At 41.5% G+C, this 24,569-nt stretch overlaps 1 protein-coding gene across 4 annotated transcripts in view; it reads left to right on the forward strand.

Annotated features, from left to right (window-relative positions):
• The first annotated feature begins 3,310 nt into the window (after positions 1-3,310).
• LOC120841464 (lysosomal alpha-mannosidase) overlaps positions 3,311-24,569 on the forward strand; it is a 48,870-nt gene continuing 27,611 nt past the window's right edge. For 2 of the 4 annotated variants that reach the window (XM_042286835.1, XM_040212358.3), the window contains exons 1-11: positions 3,311-3,438; positions 4,505-4,610; positions 7,398-7,513; positions 9,732-9,782; positions 9,869-9,985; positions 13,609-13,815; positions 16,349-16,406; positions 16,484-16,523; positions 16,583-16,652; positions 17,594-17,866; positions 22,090-22,216. In XM_042286835.1, coding sequence (XP_042142769.1) covers positions 3,322-3,438; positions 4,505-4,610; positions 7,398-7,513; positions 9,732-9,782; positions 9,869-9,985; positions 13,609-13,815; positions 16,349-16,406; positions 16,484-16,523; positions 16,583-16,652; positions 17,594-17,866; positions 22,090-22,216 — 1,282 coding nt within the window. In that variant the 5' untranslated portion in view covers positions 3,311-3,321. Of the gene's footprint in view, positions 3,439-4,504; positions 4,611-7,397; positions 7,514-8,582; positions 8,681-9,731; positions 9,783-9,868; positions 10,013-13,608; positions 13,816-16,348; positions 16,407-16,483; positions 16,524-16,582; positions 16,653-17,593; positions 17,867-22,089; positions 22,217-24,569 lie in introns of those variants that run through there. The other 2 variants (XM_042286837.1, XM_042286836.1) reach the window with 2 other exon arrangements.

The raw sequence follows: 24,569 nt of genomic DNA on the forward strand, positions 1-24,569 counted from the left end.
TATTTTAAACTAACTAGCCCAACTCCACTGCTTGTTGTAGAAAATGAAATCATGTGTCAAACTCTTCAACATTAATATTCAAACAATGCACATAGCCGCAGTTTTCTGGATTTAGCGGCACATTCGATAACAGAACTAGGGGTAAAGCAGGGAAAGCCAGTACGGGGAAAGGGGTGGTCCATGTGCGTGGTTTTGATAATGTGGGGGATTGGCAACGGGGGTTATGGGATTACATTATTTCGTGCAGTTACCCCTTTGAGTGCTGCGTTTTACTATGTTCAACAACTACAAACTAGCCCAGCTTACCACCTTACTGTGTTCCTGTCCAATAAATAAAGTGTTTCCCCAGTTTAAGCAGTAATTTAGCGGATATGAGCCAATCATTGACACACTACTTGTATAAGCCGAACACTTCCTAGTATATGCAGTATATTGTGGACAAGTTCTGTAGGTGCCTTCACTGCTTTGTTGTACCAATGCTGGTATCAGAAGGGGTTCTTTGGCTCAAGGTGCATGGGGGTTCCAAGGGTTAGAAAAGTTTCAGGACCTCTGCTGTAGGTCATGGGTTCTTAAACTGGATTTCTAGAGACTCAAGCGTTCCTTAGGGATATCCTCATGGGTTCTCCGAGCTCCCAAAATTTATCGGCCGTTCCTCCCCTAGGCAAAGCGTTTTTGCTGTTTAAGCACTTTTATGGTAGACTTGAAGCCACCCATTGATGCATAACTATGAGTCAGATGCTCCTTGGTGTGTGTATTATTGTTTACAAAGTCTAAGTTTCTACACATCTTTATTGAATCAGTGTCAAGAGGAGCAAGGGCTCCTCGGCTGCAGAAGCTCCTTGAGATTGTTTGAAAACCTCTGCTCTAGGCTGTTCTATTTTTTAAGAGCTGAACTTTATCTCAGGCATGTGCCCTTGTATAACTTGTCTACGAACCATGGCGATTTCCCACTTTCATCTCCCACCTGTCAATTGTCTACCTGTCTGATGATTGCTTCTCTTTAAACCACTTGTCTATGCATGCTTAACTTAAAGGGAGGTTCGACAAAATGAAACGTGACTTCTAATGTTTCAGCATGCTTCAGTATAAATCTGGCATCTTTGCTATGGGCAGCTGACATTCAGATGTAAAATTTATTTCGTAAGTTGGCCTCTTTACTGACTAACATAAAATAGCGAGCAAACACCTACGCAAAGGTTGGAGGTATAACCACGAAAATGGGTGCTTGTTAAGTCCGAAACCAGAAATACAGAAGGGTCATGCAGTTTTTTTTCCGATGGAATGGTATAGGAGCTGTACAAGTGTCTGGTAGAACCCCTAATTTTGAAAGCAGCGCTGTCACTTTCGTCAAGCCCACTTTGCGCTGGCGCATTTGCATCAAGCTTCACAGCTTCACACCAGTGTGCGTGTGTGAAGCTTTACTGCTTTGCGCCAGTATGTTTAGAAAAGCAGCTGATGCAGGAGAGCATCTCAGTTGGCTTGGTGGGATCGGAAGTCTGTTATGGTGGGCAATTATATGCTCCTTGACTATATTTTGAATGTTCCAAAAGTAGAGAATGGGCACTTATTGCAACATGGGTGCATGCCCCATATTTTAGTGTAATTGTATTTAAACCATGTTGCAACACTTTTTGGCTGAACCTTTGAACTATTTTCTTGAACCTTATGTCAGTTTTAAAGGGGAAATACAACAATTTTTGTACTTTTAGTAGATACCACTTGGAATTATTCCTTGACATTCGTTACCCATGAAACATGCGTTAGTGTTTTTTTTCCACACAATGGCAATCGCAGAAAAAGTTTGAGAAAAACGAGCAGCATTCACTCCCTCAACTCGTAGCTCAGAACAAGCAACCACGTGATCTGAAACCAATTATATGCCCCTAATGTTTATTATAGTCATGCGCTGGGGTTGGCAAAGCACAGGGCACATGCTGAGTTCCACACTTGGTTAGGGTTCAGCTATTCCCGCTATTGCGGCGATTGGTCATGAGTTGCTACCCAAACGCACATCGAGGCACTGATTGTCACAAGCTCAAATTGAGTGCTCACGCAGTGCTCGTGTTCGCTGTATAAGCTGCATTTGAATATCGTCACCGTGGGTGCCCCACGTCAACAATGGAACCCATGACTACGTCATTGAGTTTTGCGAAGGAGAGAATGAAAGAAAGTCCGCTTTTATCCTTTGAAATTACCTGGCAATAAAGAAGCCTCTTGGTCAATGCTGTTGCTTGCGAGTATACCTGGGTCCCACTACCTAGTCCCAGTAAGCTTGTGTAAAGTGAGAAACATTCCTACCCGATGTAAAGTGAGAACCATATAACAATAGTGTTATATGGGAACCCTGGACAGGCCTTGCTTGCTCATGTTGGTGTTGGCCGCACCGCAGCGAGGCTGTGGGAGTGAGTGTCAGCGATAAAGTACAGCCGTTGATCTCACGTCATAGTGCGCACGACCAATGGTGTAATACCACGGGGAATCGGGAGGAAGGTGAGCGGTGCATCAGCATTCCCCTCTCTGCCGTGTAAGAATGGGGATGTCATAGCAGGATAGGAACTTTGTATTAGCAGAATCTAGTAGGCATGGAGGAATTTCACGGTCCTATTGCATGCACAGCGGTGTTTCAGGGGAAATGGTGCAACACCCCCAAAGAAGAGGTTTATGGATGGAGATGTTGTCTTTTATACATTCAGAATTCTTTCACCTCATGTCATATTGCATAACATTTCAATGGGAACTGCCACTTGTTAATAAATGCCACATCAAGTATTATTGCACCTCCATTGGATTTGACTAAATGTCTAAGCCAGGCAATTTTTTAATGCAATAGCTTTATATGGGGGAACTCTTCACGGGCCCTTTTCGCTCATATTGGTCTCACCACACAATGTCAAAGTGTCACGTGGCACCAATTTTCCCAGCAGATTATTTGGCGTCACAGCTTTAAGTTGTGGTGTCACGTGACCTGGCACAACATGATGTCAAATCATACGACATCAGTCTTCGCACTAAACATATCATTGAGGGGTTACATGGCAGCAGAATGTTCCATGACACCGTGACGTCATATGATCACGTCATGTGACATCATGATAATTTCTGTGCCAAATTTAAAAGGAAAATTGATGTCACGTGACCACGTGATATGACCTCTGTTTGCCATCAAACACCTGATCGAGTGCTGTTGACCTTTATTGCATTTGACAGAATGTCTAAGCCGGGCGATCTCTTTTTTTTGCACCAGGACAACTTCAGTTTGTGGGGGGGGGCTGGACGCAGAACGACGAAGCGACCACCCACTACACGGCCATCGTAGACCAGATGACTATGGGCCTGAGGTTCCTGAACAACACCTTCGGCCAGTGCGGGAAGGTCACGGTGGGGTGGCAGCTCGATCCCTTCGGACACTCCCAGGCCTTTGCTTCCCTCCTGGCTCAGGTGAGAATGCAGGGAGAGGTCCGGTCCCGTTGGTCTTTGGCGAAGTTGTTTTACCGGCGTTTAGTTGATGGAGAGTCAGTTTGTCCTGTCATGGAGATTCACACTTTTGTTACAGCGGAGAAATTTTGCAAGTTCCCGCACTGTGATTCGCACAGATTTATGGGCCGGTTACTATGCCCAAAGCATCACGAAAGGTTGTTATAAAAACACCGAAATGCAGTCACATACCTTTGGAAAAAATCTTTGTTTGATTGCCAGGAATCGAATCCCTGAGTTCTCGCTGTATAGTCCGATGCTGTACCCCCGCTCCAGAGGAGCGGCTTATTTTAGTGTCATTACATCTGTGGGCTCTTGTTGGTGCAAAATATTTGTCGCCTAAATGTCAAGTGGGCTCACATAATTGATGTCACATGATCACATAATCACTGTTAATCAAGATAACACAGGCTATACAAATGTGTCCACATGACACCCATAGTAATCGTGGGATCATGTAAGGTATATGATTATGTAATCTTGTGACCAGCAGAGTTACATGATAACATTACCTCATCACATTATGTACCAATAGTTAGTTTGTGTGGTATGATGTCATTGTTACAGCGTGGTGTTGCTTGACACTGTGACAATATATGTGTTATCACTTGGGGATGTCACGTTACCACAGTAAACTAAATTTAATGGGAAAAACATTCTGCCTACTCCTGATTTTGTAAATAGAATCAAGGTGCTTTTGATTCCGGCAAGCCGGTGTGATTCCCATGTTAAACTGCATGGTCTCTGCACTCCCTGTAGCCCCAGTACAGTGAACAGGAGGTGCTTCAGTCGGCTGCCAGTTGTGTGACTAGCGGCCAGACAGGGCAAATTTGGGAAGGAGATGCCCTTTCTTTGGGATTAGTTCCCTTGAGGAGAATTCTACTTATTACATCAGTGTTATCAGGGCAATGGATCTGCGAGATATCTGGCCCTGCATGTGTAAACTGAGAGGAGTATTGTGTGCCGTTATTAGTGACCTAGGTGTCCCTTTGGGCTGTTTCCTTTATAGTATGGTATATTTTTTTTTCAGATGGGTTTCGATGGACTGTTCTTGGGCAGGGCACACTATGCCTTATTTCAACAGAAATCTGAAACTAAGAGGCTGGAATTCATTTGGAAGGCTTCGCCACTCTTAGGTCTGTTCACTCCTCTCCTCTCCTCTCTTCTCCACTGTAGAGCTTACACAGAGTAATTTGTATGAAGAAGCATTGTGAAGTGTAGCTCTGGACTTTTCATGCCCGAATTTGGCATGCTTACATTTTTTCATGAATTTAGGGGGAGAAGGGAGGAAGGACTACATCACCTTTACTAGCTGCTTCCTATCTTTGTTTGCTCGGCAAGCTAGGCTTTTGTATTTTTAGCTGTTTTGCAACATTTCTGCTTGCGAAACAAAAAGAAGTTAAGGATATGTAAATAAATGAAGCAAAACTGGGCATAAATGTTTCAATCATAGACTACCTAGAAGTTACTGACGGTAGATTGTTTCATTTGTAGAAAAACATGAGTGCATGATTGAGGAAACATGCTTGGCTGATCGGATGGTAAGATATCCCATCCAGGAAGGGATGACAACAAGTAGCCAGAGCAGCAGCAGCAAGTTTGCAATATAACCTTACACATAAAGACATTAAAAAATGTCCCGAGATTAGTGATTGCAGTTTTTTTTACTTGGCTCATTGGAATGTTTTTATTTTTATGATCTCCTTCATTTCTCAGTAAGTTTGCTTTCCACTTGTGTAGTTCAAGGGTAACTCATCCGTGCATTAATGTATCACTGATTGCAAAGCAGTGATACATTAATCATCAAACTCATCAAGGTTTCTAATTCTCCAGGATTGTCTTAATATTCGAATTTTCGAGTAGCAGTTCAGAATAATACGCTATTCATATTCTCTTCTAGATGGCGATTAATATTCATATTTTTCTAAGTGTTGATCGCGGCAGGCTAGCCCTGTTGAGCGTGCTTCTTACCAAGCACGGATGCAATGCGGAGAAGCCACATTCACGGAACCTGCTTTTGCGGGTGTTGCTTTTCCGCAGTGCATTGGTGCTCGGTAAGAAACACGATCAACGGGGCTATCCCGCCGCGATTTCGGAAAAGTGCAAATCAGAGTCGCCTGCTTAGGAAAAAGCTGACTTTCAAAGCGGGATGGTGCACGCTTGCACCTGGTGTATTCAGAAAGAGACGGAAACTTTGTAAATGTTTATGTCTCTAGAGTTTAAAAAAAAAAACTGGCTATTATGCAAGAGTATATATTAGGCAGAGCTACCCTGACAACCTTCGTTAATTATTCGTGATTTTCTATTTGGTTTTATCAAATTCGAGATTGAAAAAAGGTATATTTTCAGATAGCAAGAAGATTTATAAGATTAGGTGTAGCTTGGCATCCGTATAGGTTTAATTTTATGTCAAATCTGTTGTTTACCAATTGCCATCCTAACGTGGGCATTGAACTTTCTGAGGCTACAGTCTATGACTATGCTTAGATTCAGATTATACCCAGCTTACAAATGGGCAAATGGAAGCTTGGGAACAACTTTCACCAGTTCAACTGGGTTTTTGTTTAAGCATGGTGCAGCCATTAAAGGTTTGGAGAAACTAATATGGTATTCCGTATTTTATTTGAAAATATTCGGCCAAAACCATTCGCTTCATATTTGCGTTGCACTCAAAGTACAATAAACGCACATTCCTGTAATTCTCTGAACTGTTTAAGTGCAAGAATGTTAAGACTGGTTCACACGTTTGCATTTGAGTGTGATCGACTGCATTGCAATTGCTTGTGGCTGCTTACAGCAAGAGAACATGTTGGGGCCATCTGTTGGGTGGCGCTGGAACACTTCCAATCTCCGTATATATTGTGCATCATTCTTTCCTTGTGCGCTTGAAAAAATTCTGACAGTATTCTAAGCAGAATTCCATGTTTTTGGAGTTTATTTTTTATCAAATTGAGAGGGTGTTTGTTTTAGTTTATTTTTCCCGAAAATGTTGAGTTTATTGGAGTTTTTTTTTGTTTGATTCTCTATTCTCTGGAATTTAAAGCTTAATTTCGCAGTGTTTCATATTAAAAACAAATAAATAATATCCAGGTGTAAATGTATGCTAGATTAAAAAAAAACATGTTTGTATCAATTAATATTTCTTCAGCAAATCAACAAACTCCTGGAGGTGGTCTCTGGGAAGCTCGTATTCATCCAACCTATCAACCTACGCCGCGGCCGCGCAAGGTGGAATGGTAAAGAATCTAATAGAGAAGTTTCCCATTTTATGCAATCTCAATGGTTCATAGCTTTTCTGTTACAAAAACACTACCTCTCCTTCCTCTAAAGCACAGATAGTATGGCCCAAACTCGAAACCAAAACAGTGGCTTTTGTTGTGACCCGAAAGTACGACCTATTCTTCTCCTGAATATACCCTGACGAGATAAGCAGTACAAACCCTTTTTGCAAAGGTTCTAGACTTGAAATACTTGACTTGTTCTGGACTATTGACCCTATGCACTCACCAAACTTAATTGTAAAATACCATCTTTTTTTTTAGGGGGGGGGGGGAGGAGGGAAGGGCAGTGGCACATCAAAATTCGGAGTTATCAGATAAATTTGAATTAAACAAAATTTCAACGGCGGGTGTTTTTCTATGTTTTTCGAATTTATTTAAAAACACGGAACCCTAATTAAAATAGACCATTTCTTGTTAAACGGCATGGATTTGACCTCACAAATACTGTGAAACCTTCTGTCCAGTTATATATATTTAGATCGGAAGTGTCCCATTATACGTGGTTACAAGCTGTCCCAATGTAGTCAATTGCAGTCAAATGCGAATGTGTAAATGAACCTCATTTAACACTGCTTCATAGCATTGGCTAGTGGTGTCTGCAGCATCAAGCCTGATTGAACAGCCTTTATTTTTTTTCCTTAGGAAAGGTTTCCGACCTGCTGACAATCATCCTGTTCAACAAATACGAACCACCACCGTCCTTGTGCATCAACGACGTCTACTGCTCTAGCTACGACACTCTAGTCACCCGGCCCTCGGTGAGCATGAATGGACGGATAGATGAACATAGTTGAACTTTTGCGTTCCTCTCGCAAAGTTGTAAAGAGAAAAGTGTGTTTCCATTTGTGGGATGACAACCTTGGAAGGAAGGGTGTACAAGACGAGCAAAAATTGACGTATAGCTAAGTTCGAGATGTTTTGTTACCTTTTTTTTGTCTCCCTTACTGTTTTTAGCTCTTTTCTCCACCTCAATCCCAGGGTTCACCATTATGATCTCTTAATGCGAAAGCATTACCGTATTTACTCGCATAATAAGCACACTTTTTTTTCAGAAAAATTGGCAAATATTTGGGGGGCGCGTTCATTACTCGGTAAACTTTTTGCTATTGCGCACGTTGTGCAAATGTCATTTTAGGTACCAATATGACATGGCAGGGTGCTGTGTGGCACGTCTCTACTGACAAAGCGCACCCACGGCTGGTCGTGGGTGTGCCACAGTAACCATGCTCTTTAAATTGCAAACCTTTTTAGGGCACTTTTGGCTTGCCTTTCGCTGAAGAAAAAGCGCCCTACAATGCTCACCCAGAATGGAGAGCGACGCAACCCTTCTTAGGCCTAACCACTTTCACACTGTAGGAGTACGTCTGAAAGCGAATCAGAGATGACGGCGTGTTTGTTGACATCAATGCATCTGATGGATGAAGCACGTCTGGGGCTGGGCAATTCCTTGACCCCAGCTTTGCTAGGTGTGCGCACCGCTCGGGTTCACGGTTGAGCACTTCCATAACCGCGCAATTGCAGCCATTACGAGAGCAGCGTGGCTTGGCTTGGCGGCAAAAGAAAATTCGGATGAAGACTTGCGGAGCCGAAAATTAAAAGTCTGTTCATTACGCAAGAAAAAGAAAAAAGTCAAAATATTGTATTTAATTGCATAATGAATGCACTTGCATAATGAACGCACCCCTCACAACGGGCATCAATATTTGAGCTTTTTTTTTTTTTCACGCGTTATGAGCACATTTTTAATTTTAGGCTCCACAGTCTTGAACTGCGTCCAGCTTAGCTAGCCAGCTAGCCACCAAGCTTGCCAAGCCAATTTGTTTTTGCTGCCAAGCGGCCAGGTCAAGTCAAGCCAAGCCAAGCTACTCGTAATAGCTGCAATCAGGGGCGGATCCAGAGCTCCGTTTTGGGGGGGCGGAAAATTTGTAAGGATACTTTCTGCCATTCTTTCTTGTGCACCCATGTCCACCAATGTCAAATTGCCCACCGAAAAGGGGGAGGGGGGAGGGTCGACTATGTTTGGGGGGTGTGGCCGCCCCTGTCGCCCCCCCTTGGATCTGCCCCTGGCTGCAATTCTATGGTTGCGGAAGTAATCAACCTTGAAACCGGGAAACATGCACGCCTTGTGAAACTGGGCTCGAGGAATTGTCCAGCCCCAGACGTGCTTCGTCCATCAAATGCATTGATGTCAACAAACATGCAATCGTCTGTGATCCGCTTTTGGACAGTGATATTGCGAAATTAGTTAGGCCTTAAAATGGTTGCGTCGCTCTCCGTGCTGATTGAGCTTCGTAGGGCGCTTTTTCTTCGACAAAAGGCACGCCAAAAGCACCCTAAAAAAGGTTCACAATTTATAGAGCATAATAATTTGGTGCACCCATGACCAGCCATGGGTGCACCTTTATCAGTGAAGACGTGCCGCAGTACCCTGTCATGTCATATTGGCACCTAAAACGACATTTGCACAAGTGTGTAAATGCAAAATATTCACCTTGCATAATGAACGCATCGTTCAGATATGCGTCAATTTTTCGGAAAAGAATGTGGGTTCAATATGCGAGCAAATACGGTATTGATGCCCGTTGTGGGGGTGCGTTTATTATGCGAGTAAATACGGTAACTGTCCCATAAAGAGGAGCCGGCGTTGTTTGTAACTGCGAAAAACAACAAAGAAATTTCCTCCGCGGAATGGCTCTTGAAATTTCTGCGACACGGCTGGCGTGCCGGAGAGTTCTAAGTAATGCCACCCCACAAAGTGGCGCTGCTCCCGCGCTATGCCGCAGCTGCGCTCATTCACCGCTCCCCAGATCCCGGCAGGCCAACATCCGCAGAGGCTGTCGCTGGCCTCTGCAGAGGATAGTGGGGCGCGCAGCTTGTAGGAATACGCTAATAGTATGAATGCTTTCGCATTCCTACACGTAAGCAGTCTTAAATGTTTTTTGTTATATTTCTGGCTAACAACTTCCGTTTCTCCAGGACGAGCTGACCCGAATGGCGGATTTTATACTGGATGACATAGCGATACAGGTGCGTGAATCAAAGGTCCCTTGTGTGGTCATTTGCTCAGATGTGGCTGTAGCCTTATAACAGCTGCATTTTCGTGTCCTGTGCAGGCCAAAGCATATGCCACCAAGAACATTATGCTGACCATTGGGGGAGACCTGTCCTTCCAAAATGCCCAGAACTGGTTCAACCAGGTCGATAGTGCCATCAGGATGGTCAACAATGTGGTAACTGTTGACATTTTGAACTGACTTGTATGTGTTGGAGAGTGATGTGCTCATCTAAAACCAAGCAGTTTGCAATTTTTTAATGTTTCAAAGCTGTGATTTGTTTTTACTTCCTGAACTTATCCTGAACACTCTACTTACATCCTTGCAGCAAATGTTCAAGCAGTTTAACTCTGTTTATTATGCTGATGCGTAATCGAACATGAAAGATAGTCGTGGGAAAGGTGGCATCATTTTGATCAAAGCAGCATGAAAATGCAGGAGTCATTTATTCCTAAATAAGCCATTCTCACTAACTTAAAAACCTCGCTTAAGCACAGGAAGTTTGCATGGTCGAGGAATCCTTTTGGACCCTACATAACAACCTCTGGCGCCCTAGAGTATTCTAGAGTTTTTCAAGTCTGAAACAGAAGGGGTTTCTAGAAATTTTGTTTGAGAGTCAGTACCCCAACAAAAAAGTGGCCTTTTGTTAAATGTTTTCTAAATTTGGGCATGCCACAATACCACTTTATGATTGTGATGTTTCATTCCAAATGACAAAATTGAAAGCTAATATTGTGTCGGTTACAACGGCAGGAAAGAGAGACAAGCTACATTGCTCACTGGTGCACTCTTTTAATTGTATAGGAACACAGGGAACAACATCCATTAACATTTTATATGGCAATGCAAGGAAGCAGTTTATTAATTAAACATAACTGGATGCCCCTCAAGTAGTTTTCTGCAGATATTCGAATTTTCGAATAGTAGTTTCGAATAATATGCTATTCAATATTTGCTTCAAGATCAACTGCGATATTCACACTTTTTGAAGTGTTCATCGTGGTGAATTATTCCCGTTGAGTGCGCTTCTCACCGAGCACCTGTGCCGAGCGAAGAAGCAATACCGATGGAGCTTGCGGGCTCCGCGGTTCTTTCTTTCCCACAGTGCGCAGATGCTCGGTGAGAAGCGCACTCAACGGGGCTAGCCTCCCACAATTATGCAAGGGTATCTGTTGGGCAATGATGTCTCAACAACCTGTGCTCATCATTCATGCTTGTTGTTTTTTTTTTATGAAAGAATATTTGCCTATAAATTGGACAGAATGTTTGCATATAGCAAGCAAATTTATAAATCTTCTCGATTAAGATAGCCGCAACAATTTTGTTGTTTACATGCCACAGTTTGTAAATATAGCTACCGTAAAATACCGAGCATATTAAAAGTAACTGAGCTTAGATGTGGACAAGTGAAAGGTTGGCAACAACCTTCATGAGTTCAGCAGAAGTTTTATTTAGGTATGGTGCACATTAGTGCAAAGCCTAAAAAAACTATTTGATATTTCATTCAAAAATATTCGCTGCAAACCACTATATTTGCTTCAATCTCCAAATCCATGATTCGCACATGACGACCCTTAAAGGGACACTGACAGGGTATTTACGCTCGGCGAAGTTTTTATTTGAACATGTCCTGTAAGTGCTTGACTACCCAGAACACAATTTGCGACTTGAAATTCGTCTTTCCGCGCAAAAACAGCCAATCGAGAATTGGCCGGTTTGAGTCATGCTCACTCTCGTTTTCATAGTCACATGGCATTCAAACTACTGTAAACTCTTAATATTTGTGAGCCCTTATTTTTTACGAATTTTCTGAATTAAAAAATGTGCAAAATTTGAGGGCACCCGAAAATTTCGGTCTTTTAGAGTTTCGATTTAGGCGTCTGGTATTCACGAAAAATAGGGGTTGCGAAAATAAATTGTTTTACAGTATGTGTACAAAATATATTCAAAGTCGTGGGTTTTCTATGCCATTCAATATTAAAAATAGAAAAGAATATGAACTCATTTTTTGTAGCCTCGCAGAAGCTGCAAATATGTTTACTGGAAAGAAAATGTGCAACAGATCACAGGAAGTACATGTACACTTCACTCCCAGTATGTCGGCGTACCATGGGTAGACGACGCAATGGCGGCGCACGACGTATCAACGTTGCGACGAACGTGGGGCCGCTACTTTGGAACTGTCGTTTGTGGTAGTTACCAATCGATCTTCAAGCACAGAATCCCGAGCGGAAGGGGTATAAGCGCAGAACAATCACACGACAAACAATGCATGCAAGTTTGTCATCGTCGTCTGCTTCAAAAATCAAAGAAGCGAAGAAAAACAAATATGCAGTTGGATGTAGCCACATGACGTCCAGCCATGAGCTACCATACTTTTGTTCCGGTTTTGGTTTTGAGTTGTTGAGTTTTCTTATTTTATTAAAAATACACTTGACTCTGGAGCAAAATATTGATTGGGTAGTCCTGACACCTTATTAAATTGCCTAACAAAAAAATTACAGGAGGATGTTTAAGCTTCACATTTAAGAGTGGAATGTGATAGCTAAATATGGAACTCCCGCTTGTTTCCAAGCCTTTCAAGCATTTCTGCGTGGCCTAGTGGGTAGCGTATGTGTCTGGCTCGAAACCAAAGGGTCTTCGGTTCAAGCCTCTGCCTAAAATTTATTGAATTTTTTCTTTGAGGCAAATGATTTACTTATGAACCAATCAAAATGTTTCCGTCCCACCAACATTGACGCCCTTTAGATTTAAAATTTTTTTTTTTTTTTCGAAGGGGGGGGGGGGGGGGTGTTTGTCCTTTCAAAGGGCCCCTGAAAAGAAAAAAATGTTTTTTTAACCATCTGGTTGGGACACGCGTGTCAAAAAATTAATTTTGCACATGAAACAAATTTTTGAGATGCGATTTGGTCGGCAGTCACCTCCTTTCCACTTGTTTTCTTTCTCGGCATTTCAGGCGCGTGGAGGAGAGGTGGATTGGCTTCGCCTTCACGACTGAGATGGTCATTCCGGAATGACCTGTGACGTCATGAACTTCGTGCGCAGAGTTTCAAATAAATCTCTAACCTAACCTGTCCTAACCAAACTGTTTAAAAAAAAATTTTTTTTTCTTTTCAGGTTTTTTTTTAAGGCATCTTCGCCAATAGCACAGTGCGAGCTCAGTGCTATTGGCGACTCCAGCAAAATCGATGCCGCGTAGCGGCTATGCCAAGAAGTTCAAGAGAAAAGGTTGTTTCGATTCTGTCGTCTGCTATCGCTGCTTGATTCTTGTAGGCAGCATAGAAAGAAACATTGTTTCCAGGAACTGTTTTTATGCTTCCGCCGTGTCATTCCTACATACTGACTAAAAGAAGGTTATTGAAAAATAGCTTTCCTTTCATATGAACCACCGATTTTACGCTGCCATGCAAGAAATGTATGGTGGTCCGCATGCCAAACGACCTCCTTTCGTCCACCATTTTGCCTAATCAGTGCACCCCTATAGTTCGCTGGAGTCGCAAATAGATTCTGCACTGGCTTTGCACTATACCAGCACTCTGACAGCACCGACTTTGTGTTATCTTTGTGCCAAGATGCATGTGCAAACCTGCCATTAGTATATTAATGGGTGCCAAACCGTAATTAAAACCTTGGACAATCCAGACCGCTAGAGCACTGGGGGTCGACCTCATTTCTATTATTATTTTTTTTTTTCAGTTCAGACAAATGTTTTTTTTAGGTGTAGTAGTTTAAGCCATTGGTAATCATTTGCAGTCAGCAAAGCAATGATAACGAGGTTTGTGCCCACATGCTCTGCCCAGTCCCACAAGAAAGGCAGACGGGTGCGCATGTTCTACTCCACGCCACTGTGCTACCTGGCGTCGCTGCATGCTGCCAACCAGTCCTGGCCCGTTTTCCGGGGAGACCTGTTCCCGTATGCAGACAACCCCAACCGAGCCTGGACGGGCTTCTACACTAGTCGCCCCAACCTCAAAGGCTTCGCTCGCTACGCCAACGGATTCCTCCAGGCAGGGCAACTTTTGCTTTATTTTTGCTTAGTCTTTCGAAAAGAAATAACAAGGTATTTTTTCGTTTACATGTGTTTTTTTTTTTTTTTTTGTCACAACTATTTGTCAGTGCCTGTTATACAACAGCGCGACTTATATGTGTTTTGTTTTATAATTATTGATTTTAACTGTGTGCATGCAATGGAAGCCGTATTGACATTAATGACAAAAGGTGAACAACAAAACGCCCTCAATAGCTCACTCTTCTGATGGTCCAAAGACAGTTAGTTCTAAACGTGGTGGCATAGATATACGAACGCAGCGACTCTGCACACCATCCTTTTCAGCACTCCATAGCCTTGTCTTTATTACACAAAGGCGCAACTTACCTATGTACCAACTCTTTTATGAAAATGACCAATTATAAGGGGGTGTGGCCTATAGACCAGAAATATGGTGCATAATATTTATTTGCAAACATCTGCACTTCAGAAACCAGTCTGGCCATCGTGGGAACGCCTTAGCAAGGCTTGATTGTCAGGCGATCTGTGCGCACAAGCAGCGAGACGGCAGCTGTTCTTCATATAGTGTGCAGCACAACACTGTTAGCACTAAGAGACGATTGCCGGTTTCTCTCGTTTTTCTTTTAAAATAGAACGGCTGCCATGAAAACTATGCGTTGCAGAAAGTCCTCATTTGGAACTTTCTGCATTGGGGAACCTGCCGTAGAATTTGGCAGGTCCTCATTTGGGGACTTTCTGCCTTTAGGGACCTACCGTAAAATCCTGAGCAAGTGCTCACTCATAATTTGGAGATGATCATGTAAAACTTGGGGATGGGCACTCCTTAGGCTAACAATATGTAAAGATATGTCCTTTGTGTATTTTCTGAATGTTACAACATTGAGAGGAGGGCACTTATGGAATGGGCAGAGGCTCAGTATTTTATAATAAGTGGTAAAGGTTGATGCCTGTCAATACCTTGTCTGAGTAACGTTCAGAAAAATTGCAGACGAATTGTGTTTATGCCAACAGTTTTGCACAGTGTGTACACACCATTTTGCAAGTCTGCGTATGCTCACTTGACTCATGCATCTGGTTGCCAACCTGTGGTTTCTAACATGCATAAGTGATTGTGTAATTTCTACTGATTTTTATGTTTATTTGTATTTTCATGGGCCAATTTGATGGAGAGGTAGATACAATGCATTCTTTCCTGGCTGAGGCTTCAGCAGTTTGCACTCTCTGTGCACAGTTAGAATTAAATTAAAATTACCTGCGCAGAGCTGCAAAAACCTCTGTCACCCGCATATGCATTTCATATTTATTTTTTATTTATTTATTTATTTATTTAGGAATACTGCAGGCCAATTGCAGCCCAAGCGGGATTGGGGGTTACAAAAGTGGAGTCAAAAAAGCGCAACACCAGGTAATCCGTACTAGAGAACAAACTAGAGAAAAAAAATCAAAACCATAAGACATGTTTAAGAAAAAGAGTGACTGTGTTGCATCTTTAGGCGGGCAGCACAGAACATAAAAGATTGATTGCACAATCATTTAAAAAAAATATATTGAGACATGTTCAATGGAGAATTTCAGAACTCACAAAAATAACTGACATTCATTGGGGCACAGAAACATTGCAAAATTAAGACAGACATAATATCGTCAATACACAGGACAGTGGGAAAAAAATAACTGATATTACTAGACAAAACCAGGTCATAATGCAGGCACCAAACTCTGTGATACAAGACCCCGGTCAGCGGTCATATGCTCAAGTTAGTGAGCAGACTCAGGTTTGGGATATTGTATGTAACTGTAGAAAGAGCTAGCAGACATACAATATATACCGTATTTTCTGGACTATAGTCTGCACCCGGTGTATAGTCCGCAGGGGGAAATTTGGGGTCAAAAATAAAAGATTTTGCTTAGGTAGCCCGCACCCAGTGCATAGTCCGCACCTGGTGCTTAGTCGACACGAAAATCTTCTCATAGACGGCACACGTTTACAAATGTCTGCTTTTTAGCTCACAATAAAGCCTATAATGTGCATAAATCATCATTAACATACACTTTCGTGCACAAAATTTGTCTCATCATAAGAAACGATCTTGAAAAACATAATTCCTGTATAGTCCGCACGCGTAGATAGTCCGCACAGCCAGGAAGTTCGACTTTTAAACATGTATTGTCCGCGGACTATAGCCCGGAAAATATGGTACTCTTTTTTTATAACGTCCCTTATTGCATTATATCAATTGTAATCTTGTAATCACTACATTGTGATGCTTGTTAGCAACACCATGCTAAGTCACACTGCACTGGTGAAATTGCCTAACAACAAGTGGCAGATTCCATTTTAGTAAAAACTAATAACATTATGTAAACCTCCATGCAACAAAACTGAGAAATTCGACTTTGACTTTGAAGCTAAAACAGATATAGCAGGCAAGAAACTTGTAAACAAGCCTTTTCTCATTTGTATAATTCGTAGTAGTGCATTCATTCCTTTCATAGCGTACATTCATTTATCTGTACTTTATCGTCCACAGGCTTGTAAACAGCTCGCTGTCATCGGTGGTAAACGGGACACCAGGACGCAGCGACTGAGTATGACCTTATCACTTGTTCTATTAATACTGCTTCACTTCCTAGATGCACTGGTAAGCCTTTCTTACTCTCTTCAGAAGAGGCAGTAGCCATCTTACAACATCATGATGCCATAACGTAAGTGGAGCTCTATCGTGATAAATTGTATGAAACTTATCAACATTTTGTTCCTGTAGAGGCACCTCTAAGCATTCTGTGGCTGAGGACTACAGTCTGCTGCTCTGGAAAGGAATCGTAGACTGTGAGGTAAAAAATAATTTGTTAACCAGTCATATTATATTTAATTATGTGTAACATTTGATTAATTGAATAGTTATGTAACTGGTGCATTAGCATAGGTAAGCTTCTGCATTTTCGGATAAATCTGGTAAAATCTGAGAAGAGAGTGAAAATCAGGGACTCGGACCGAAAAATATAACGTTACAGTTACTGTTTCCTGCTGATATCGGTTTCGTTTGTTTTTTACGGTTTCGGTTACCAATTACATGTTCCTAAAAAATCTCTTTTTTTTCGCTTCCTCCAATTATTTGTTTTATTAAAATGCTAGTTAGCTGTTTTATAATAAACAGCTTAGAGTAGCCCCGAATATCCAACAACGGGACATTCGCAATAACAAGAACTCAAAAACGTTTTAGTACTTTTAATTGGTCAAAAGTTCCACACTAAAGTGGCTGACTAAAAACGAAGGAAAAGGGGGGGGAGGCAAGTTTTCTTGTTTTTGTTTAAATCGGAACTTGGTGAGTGCAACATGTCACCCGTCCAGCCGGCTCCTCTGTCGACCCGAGCGCCGTTGTGCCGGACCTGCAGTAGCCAGTGTGAAGGAACGAGGTACTGAAGGCGACACATACTGGATATGTGTAGCAATTATAGGAGTGTGGCAGATTTAGAAATGTAGACTTTTCGTTATAAGCTTGGCCACTGATTCCTTTTAAGTATTCTTAATGAACATAGATTGAACGGAAATGTACTGCCAGATGCATCACTCGCTCAAGGTAACCCTGTCAAATGGTCACGGCATTTGACAGGGTTACCTATCAAGTGTCGTGGCCGAGAAAAAAAAGTACCTAAAACGGGATTCACCCAGTTCCAATCTTTTTGCTGCATTGTTTTTATATTATTCAGTCACGCACCAAAACTTGTCCATATCTCTACCTTCACCTTAAAGCACTGCACTTGTCGATTGGCAGGCTGTGATTGGGTCTGCTGTGACCAAGCTGACGGGGCAGTCGGAAGCCAATGTGCAGTGGGGTTTCTGCCACGCATTCAACATCAGCCAGTGTGCCATCACCGAGAGCTGGGGAGTGCCGGGTCCCAACGAGCAGCACAGTGGGCCCACGGAACTGACGGTGCTCGTGTACAACCCCATGTCGCAAGCCCTGAGCACATACGTTAGGCTCCCGGTCAACGATGGCCACAGCTTCGAGGTCAGAGACTACCAGGGCCGGGACACCGAGCCTCAGGTGAGCCAAGATTCTAAACTTTTCTTGACATGACTCGACTAGTTCAGGAGAAACTTTTTGTGACATGGTTTGGGCACTTTCAGAAAAGTGCCACCCTTTATGTCTACTTCTCAACCAGCACTTGAGAACCTGTTTGTGACATGATTCAGGGACTCTCAGAAAATTGCCACCCTTTATGACTAGTTCTCAACCAGTACTTGAGAAACGTTTCGTGACATGATTTGCGTGCTCTCAGAAAAGTGCCACCCTTTGTGTCTAGTTTTCAGTCAGCACTTGAGAAACTATTTGTGACACGATTTGTGGACTCTCAGAAAAGTGACATCCTTTATGTTTAGTTCTTAATCTGCACTTGATAAACTTTTTGTGACATGATTCAGGCACTCTCAGAAAAGTGCCACCCCTTTATATCTAGTTCTCAACCAGCACTTGAGAAACTTTTCATGGCATGATTTGGGCTTTCTCAGAAAAGTGCCATCCTTATGTCTAGTTCTCAACCTGCATTTGAGAAACTTTTCGTGACATGATCGGGCTATCAGAAAAGTGACACCTTTTAGGTCTGTAGCTGTCAACCAGCACTTAAAAAACTTTGTGACATGATTTGAGCTTTTTCAGAAAAGTTCCAGCCTTATGTCTAATTCTAAACCAGCACTAGAGAAACTTTTCAGGACGCGATTCAGGAACTTCGAGAAAAGTGCCACCTTTTATATCTAGTTCTCAACCAGCACTTTTTTGTGATATGATTATATCTAGTCCTCAACCAGCACCTTTTTGTCATATGATTCGGGCACTCTGAAAAAAAAGTGCCACCCTCTATGTCTACTTCTCAAGCAGCACTTGAGAAACCTTTTGTGGCATGATTTGGGCACTCAGAAAAGTGACACCCTTTATGTCTAGTTCTCAACTAGCACTTGAAAAAGAGAAAGGAAAAATTTTAGTTTATTGGAGAAACAAAGCTTCTCTTACCAACTAAAGGTTTTCTTGTGTAACATGCTTGGTTTTTGTTTAAGCTTTTTACTTACTTGCGAAAAAGCATAGTACCTATAAGTATGTCAACTTCCCATGATTCCTTTTAGAAGCCTGTCAAATCATTGTCCATGTGTAGTGTTTTGTGTGTTCCTGCTGGCAGTTGTTTTGACATGTGATATTGCAAGAACACTCATTTCATGGTTTTGTGTGACTCCATCTGCAATTTGTGTAATATTTTATGTGCTAGATGGCCATTTTTGCCACATGTACTATGTACCATGGCTTTCTCTGTTGATATGACTTTTAACAAATGGGCTACTTGCACACCATTGCCTTGAGTGTTGCTTAACCTTTAATCATATGTCGGTTTCATGTGGTTTTCTATACTAATAGGAAAACTGCTACATAACTTTTTATGAAACATGCTTCCATATTTGAATATGAATAAACAGTGATTAGGTATTGAGCTAAAACTGAAAATGAATCAGTCATACTATTATTTAAATAACCTTGAATATATCAAATTAAATAATTTCCATAAAAAAATTAGATGTTTACAATTCTCTGTAATGCTGAATTAGAGTGCAGCTCTTGAGGAGGAGGAGGGGAGGGTATGGAGAGGAGGGTATCCTCTCCTCCCCCTTTGTACTCTTTCCTCCTCCCCCTCTTCCATCCTTCTCCTCTCCTTCTTCTCATCCTTTCTTCCTTTCCCTGTCCTCCTCCCCCTCAGGAGTGACCTTCGTGACATCACTCGTGACCTTCGTGACATCACATGTGACGTCACTTGAGACGTCATTATGGGAAACCTACCATAACGCAACGCCCGGTTACGCTGACGCCGCTCGAGCCATAAACGGGCGCCTAAGAGCTCCGCTCTAAGATATGATACTGTAGCTGTATTAGAAAACGTGGCATTTGTAATAGGTTTAGATTTGTTTTCTTTGTTAACAGTCCACTTTAATATTATCTTTATAAAACGTTTCATAATATCTTTATTAGATATTTAAGATTAAATGTATGCAGACAAAATTATGGAGACTATTCCTTATCAAGAGAGTAATATAATGTGACATCCTACATGTCCACTTTAAAATCAAATTCTCCTCCCCCTCTTCCATCCTTCTCCTCTCCTTCTTCTCATCCTTTCTTCCTTTCCCTGTCCTCCTCCCCCTCAGGAGTGACCTTCGTGACATCACTCGTGACCCTCGTGACATCACATGTGACGTCACTTGAGACGTCATTATGGGAAACCTACCATAACGCAACGCCCGGTTACGCTGACGCCGCTCGAGCCATAAACGGGTGCCTAAGAGCTCCGCTCTGAGATATGATACTGTAGCTGTATTAGAAAACGTGGCATTTGTAATAGGTTTAGATTTATGTTTTCTTTGTCAACAGTCCACTTTAATATTATCTTTATAAAACGTTTCATAATATCTTTATTAGATATTTAAGATTAAATGTATGCAGACAAAATTATGGAGACTATTCCTTATCAAGAGAGTAATATAATGTGACATCCTACATGTCCACTTTAAAATCAAATTCTCCTCCCCCTCTTCTATCCTTCTCCTCTCCTTCTTCTCATCCTTTCTTCCTTTCCCTGTCCTCCTCCCCCTCAGGAGTGACCTTCGTGACATCACTCGTGACCCTCGTGACATCACATGTGACGTCACTTGAGACGTCATTATGGGAAACCTACCATAACGCAACGCCCGGTTACGCTGACGCCGCTCGAGCCATAAACGGGTGCCTAAGAGCTCCACTCTAAAATATGATACTGTAGCTGTATTAGAAAACGTGGCATTTGTAATAGGTTTAGATTTATGTTTTCTTTGTTAACAGTCCACTTTAATATTATCTTTATAAAACGTTTCATAATATCTTTATTAGATATTTAAGATTAAATGTATGCAGACAAAATTATGGAGACTATTCCTTATCAAGAGAGTAATATAATGTGACATCCTACATGTCCACTTTAAAATCAAATTCAATTTCTATAGCTCAACACTATTTATGGTAGTTTAATCAGGTATTTTGCATAAGAATAAAAAGTAGCTATAACATAAAGCTAACTCAGCATAGAGCTCACAAACATAACTGGGGCCCTTCTGTGTGGTGCATCAACAAAACTGAGGCTTCGATACAATTACATAATCAGCTTCATAGAGCAAAAGATTAACTTTAATCTGTAACACGTAAAAAAATAAAGGTTTTCATAAATGCACACATGTATATATACTGGCTTTCTTGCCTAAAAAAGCAAATCTTGGTTTGGACGGGTGTACTGCGGAGAAGCAGCAGCTAGGGCACCTTGAAGGCACGCGTGTCGCTTCACCACTGCACAGCCGTGTCGTGGGAGAAGCGCACCTAAAGAAACTAACTGTGTATTGCTAAATATTCACTAATACTAGACATTCTCAAATACAGCTCTTCGAATCTATGGTCGAGCTAAATAAATTCAAGTCAATATTAGATGGTTCAGGGTATTCGCTCATGTCTAATTTCTTAAATGACATAGCATTGTGCTAAAATGAGTCCCTTAGTGATTCTAGAAGTTGTAGTCACAATATCTTTGGTCATGCACTCCTAAATGTGGACCATAACTAGAACCTTAAGGGGGAGCACCACCTTAAATTGCAATTTTTGAGAAAAAAACAAATTTTCCTATTTTTGTGTATTGTGGTTCCACAACTAATATTGTATACTCCTGCAAATTTTTATTGCAATATCTGAAGTATTTACGGAGAAATAAAACATTTTCGGTCAGCCAACGATGCAAAATTACGTGTTTTTGAAATGTGAAACTTCTGTTTCCTGTCTTTGTTTCCTGTTTTGTCAGGACAATGTGCGTACACACTGTGCTGCTGTGGCAATGGCTGCCATCCACTCCTGCGGCTTTTCTGTGGCCAGTCGTCCACCGTACTTGCCGGATCTCGCCTCATCAGACTTCAGTCTCTTGCCCCAGCTGAAAAAGAAACTTTCTGGTGCTTGCTTTTTTGGCGATGACGACATCATTGATGCTTTGACCCACGTTTTGGTGGACCAAACTTTCCCCCCCCTTTTTTTTTTTTCATGGGGATCCAGACACTGGAGCCCTCTTGGGCAAAGTGTGTGGACCTCAAAGAGGACTACTATGTCGAAAAGTAACACAAGCTCTTTCGCTCTGTCGCCTCCTGGGTCAGGCTGATAACTTTTGGGATGCTCCTTGAATTGCTCTCAATGGCCACTTCAATTGCGTGACTTCGTTGCAGGTAACGCCCCTCATCATGACAATTCCAAACATCCCGGACAGGAGGAGCTGTGCGAGGTCCGAATTGGTGATCCCTGTGGAGCTTCCACCCCTTGGGTACACCACATTTTATGCCACAAAGAGAGCAAGTAAGCTGTTATTACTTTATGGATTAAATATCTTTTCAGGGCCCAAAGGCATTATAGAGGAGAGCAGATACAAAAAATAGGTATAGTAAAACATGAACAAATGTACAACATTAATAGTATAACAAGTAAGCAATCAAACAGGTTGTGGATAATTGCAAAAGTGGTTAGTGATAGCATTTCGACACAGATGAGCGACAGTGACAGTAGCAGCCAAAACATGGAGGTGGTTCCATTCTTGTGCTACTCAAGGAAGGAATGATGAGTGAAATGTCATTCCTTATAAGCTTGGAACCCCAACACTGATCATTTGCATGGGATGAGATGTAAAAGAAAAGGGTTATCATCTGATTGCTTAAAATGAAATTATCAAAAAATAAGTTTTATGGAATACCTAAGCATAAATGTGAAACTTTATGAAACAAAGAGTTGGAAAGCCATTTTATAAACAACAGCTTCACAGTGACATTTTAGGTGTCTTTCACAGTACTGACTGCAAATTTTTTTGGCCATAAAGCATAGCACAAATTGGTACAGAACGTGCTTCAGTTTAATGCTCTTATTTCATTGAGTATAAAAGCTTTCAGAGTTGTAAGGCCATGGCACGTGAAAGCTGAAAGAGCTTAGAAGCAAAAACCAAATATTTTGTCGTAAACCTTTATAGCTTGCTAAATAAGTTTTGAAGGTTTGGTACGAGACCATTGGAAAGTAAAACATATGTTTTGTTCTAGATCCCCTAGAGGTGGATGACCTATCTAGTCTTTATCTTTTTTTCAAGGTCTCTAAGAGTAATTAATTCAAATGAGCATTAAATTTGGAAATCACCAAAAGACATAATGTGGCAGAGTCAAGTTATGTTTTTTTTTTGGCAGTTTTATTATTTAATTAAACTGGAACAGTTATCTAGGTGTCTATCTGGAATATTTAGTGCAAATATATATATATATATATATATATATATATATATATATATATATATATATATATATATATATATATATATATATATATATATATATATGGGTGGTTTCATCTCAAATCGTGCAGGCAAAAAGGGTCGAATTTTTAATTTCGATGAAAAAAATATATGTTATGGCGCCGTTTCTAAAACCGCAGTCGACACAAACCGCAAGTTCGTCGGATTTTTTGTTCTCGACTTATGAATTTTTAAAGAGGCCCCGGCGAAAAGCAGTGTTTTTCACACCCGTCGTGGGTCGGATGTTTCGCTTGATCTCCCGCCATGGATTTTCAGTCCACATTATATTTTCTTTTTTGAAGCACTCTGTGGACATATTTAAAAGGCTCCAATACCATGAAATAATTTTAGGCCTTTTGCTTTTTTTCTGTAAAAATGTCAAAAACGCCTCCTCGGTCAATTGTTGACGAACTTTGACAATTAATTACTGGCGATCTACTTGGGTTACACCGATATTTTTTATGTCCACGGAGAGTCCAAAACACGCTCTTTATGTTTATTATAAAATGACTCGGCTGTACAAATTATCCTTTGTGGTACGTTTACGTTAATATCAAGCAAAAACCAAAAACTACCATTTTTGAAATAGATTTTCTCAAAAAACCCATTTTTTATTTTTTTTATTTTTTGTTCAAATGTAGATATGATAGTTGTCTACAGGAAAATTAAGCCTAGAAAGTGTATATTTTGTTTGTATGTTCTACATTTAAGCATCAATATCGTACAAAAACGTGTTTTTACGGCTCGAAATGGACTTGCGAATTGCGCGTCTTCACGAGCTTGGAAATAGTTTTTTTCTTTTTTTCAACGTTCCCACATAAAAATGAAATACAGTATTTCCACCCTGATATATTTATTGATTATTTAAATTTTATTATAGGCGGCAAGCTACATCGGAGGTGTTCCAAAAAGAGAAAGCAACACTTCTTAACAGACCAGCAGGTGTCGTAAATTTTTAACGTGTAGGAGTCGGCAGACGTCTTATTGATTCGGGGCCCTCATTGGCCTGCATGAAAGTCCAGCCATTTCTAAGCCAGCAGATGACAACGACCTTTCGCGCTCGTTGTGTTAGATGGGACGGCCCGTGACAGTAAAGCGAGCAGCGCACCCTGTGTCACGAGGAGTGAAATGGTACGATTGTGTCGTTGACGGGGCGAACAGTGACAGCCACCCAGGAGGAGTCTGTCAGAGTATTGCACAAGGGAAAGCAAAGGAATCGTTGCCTGAAAGGATGAGGACACCACGGCCTTATAATGTCGACGGTCAACAACTGTTCTGCCAGCCAAAGCAACGCCGCGTGCGCGCTAAAACCGGCGGCGCGGGACAGAAATCCCGCAGACGCACACACGAAGATGGCCGGTTTCGTTAGGGATGTGGGGA

This window comes from Ixodes scapularis, unplaced genomic scaffold, assembly GCF_016920785.2.
Source record: "Ixodes scapularis isolate PalLabHiFi unplaced genomic scaffold, ASM1692078v2 PGA_scaffold8__174_contigs__length_109621045, whole genome shotgun sequence".
Taxonomy (NCBI): domain Eukaryota; kingdom Metazoa; phylum Arthropoda; class Arachnida; order Ixodida; family Ixodidae; genus Ixodes; species Ixodes scapularis.